General features: G+C 28.3%; 1 protein-coding gene across 1 annotated transcript; it reads right to left on the bottom strand.

The window, feature by feature from the left end:
- Positions 1-1,153: 1,153 nt before the first annotated feature.
- LOTGIDRAFT_137940 (hypothetical protein) lies at positions 1,154-1,327 on the bottom strand (the record flags this gene model as incomplete). The annotated part of the gene is made up of 1 exon (XM_009048365.1): positions 1,154-1,327. A coding segment is annotated over one exon (174 nt), but the record flags the coding sequence as incomplete, so codon positions are not given.
- Positions 1,328-2,600: the final 1,273 nt, after the last annotated feature.

The following is a 2,600-nucleotide window of genomic DNA, read 5'->3' as shown; positions in this document are numbered from 1 at the left end:
TATTTATAAGAAATTTCTTACATGTATTTTTTTGTATTCACTATATATATGTACACAATATTTGGAATACAATGAAGACATAAATATAAATCAAATTGGGTTTTTTATTTTAACTTTAATAACCATCTCATACATGATGGTTTTACCCTCTTTTAACCCTGGGGTTTATTATCAGGTGAATAAATATAATGTATGCAATACATGAAAATTGGGATTTTTATTTTAACTTTAATAACCTCATACATGATGGTTTTACCCTCTTTTAACCCTGGGGTTTATTATCAGGTGAATAAATATAATGTATGCAGTATATGAATTATTAAAAACAGAAAATATGCATATACATTAAAATGTACGTAATTACTTGTACAGATAATAAATTGTACTGTTAAGATTATTGTTGAACTTCAGCTAGAAGTAGATATAGATAACTTGTATATTAAAAAAGGGCATCAGATTTACAGAAGGAAAGTGTACTATATGTACATATATGTAAAAGCATTTGTACATGCTAATGTTATGTTTGGTACATGGTACATAATGATGATTACATTATATATGGTACATCTTTAAAAATATATAAAAGTGTACCTGCCATCTTGCAAATGTTGTGATTGGTACATGTGTATTATGATCTAAAAGTGTACATGTACATCACCCTTATCTTATGTTTGGAACATGTGTACATGATATAAAAATGTACTTGTATACTAATGTTATAAGTAGTAGATAATTATGCTAATATATTTTTGGTACATGTGTACATGATATAAAAATGTACTTGTATACTAATGTTATAAGTAACAGATAATTATGCTAATATATTTTTGGTACATGTGTACATGATATAAAAATGTACTTGTATACTAATGTTATAAGTAACAGAATTATGCTAATATATTTTTGGTACATGTGTACATGATATAAAAATGTACTTGTATACTAATGTTATAAGTAGCAGATAATTATGCTAATATATTTTTGGTACATGTGTACATGATATAAAAATGTACAGATTTATTGGTGGTCCAAATGTAATTTGTTAACTATGTTTAAATCATTCAGCTAACTGAGCTAAGATATTGATTTCCAAAAGATCAAAGAGCCAAATGAAGATAATTCTTCTTTAAGATCCATCCATATAATTGATTAATCATGCAGACCTACCTTGGTGGTTCTTTAAATAGGCAATCGTTGATTTGAGCACAGTGGTCTTGTCCATTTTCTTTTTATTCATAGAAACCATGGCACAAAGTTCATTTATTAACAAATTAAATTGATCACGTCTTTTCTTTTCACTTTCATTTCGCGTTTTCCTGCAAGAAAATTAAAAAGTGCTATTGGAATATGTGATATCTTGTGATGCATTACTTATACATTGTCAATTTATAACACTTTTGTTAAAACAAAAAAAAAATGTTTGAATTTCATTCTAAGTTCAGTAACAAGAAGGTATGCAGATCCATTGATGAAGTTGGTGGGGATCAGCAGCTGTAAAGAGAAATAGTTCCTTTTTACCATTTAGAGTCCACATTGTAACAGACTCCACTTGCAAGCATAGTAGTCGTTCCAGTGTTGGGGTGAAATAAGCCTCAACAAGACAATTTTGAAAATGAGAACACCTTTCATGTGCATTTCTATAGTTAATTTAATCACTTAAATATCATCTATTTTGCCTCTTAACCAAGAATTGTGCGGATCTGTTTTATTTTCATACTTGAAACGTGAAACTTGATCAATTACAAAATTAATGGAATATACCCCAAAAAATTATTCATTAATAACGTGATCTGGACCCAGGTTAAAGATGGGTTTCCTTGTTTTTTAGTAACATATTAAGCAGACTATTTGTTTTATTGGTGTTTCTAATTAATTATCACGTATTCTTAATCATATCATTATGTTCTTATTGCATATAATTAAGAGTTTTAACCAATCATAAATGTCAATATATGTACAGTCTGGATAAACAAAAAAAGACTTTTTGACCTTTCTTTATTTGTCACTCATTGAAATTCTGCTGGTAATTCTCTTCTAATTAAGCAAATTATGAATTAATTATGGACATGTGAGACAAACTGGTATTTTTCCAAGTCATTAGAACACCTCTACTTTCTATTCATATAAGTATTAGCATTTTCATTTTCATAAATGGAAATAAGGGAACCCATCTTTAACATTAATTTGTAAGTTAACAATTTTGACATGAATACTGTGAGTGGTTTATTTTTAATCTTAAAATTAGTTGGCTCTCTTACTTCTTACTTGAATAAGTGATATTTAATCGCCCGACGGAGTTGAATTATATAATCGCTTAAAACATTCGCTTATGTGGCTGCTCGTGTGGAGGACGATTTTTTACACACGTGCGGGCATAAAAAAAGTTAGATATTTTCAAATGATTAATTACGCCCAACGATTAAATTTGCTCAGTTCTGTCAAATGTCTGACTTACACCTAATTGACCAAACACCACATGTTTAAAAATATGCCATGGCAAAATCACAGAAAAGAATAGCAAACTTATTTTTGCTATAAATCCTATATAATTTTTCCAATATTTCTGATTCATTAAGAATTGAATGTAGATTCTTAATTGG

This window comes from Lottia gigantea (assembly GCF_000327385.1).
Source record: "Lottia gigantea unplaced genomic scaffold LOTGIsca_120, whole genome shotgun sequence".
NCBI classification, from domain to species: Eukaryota; Metazoa; Mollusca; class Gastropoda; family Lottiidae; genus Lottia; species Lottia gigantea.
This window is presented reverse-complemented; position numbering and strand designations above follow the sequence as displayed.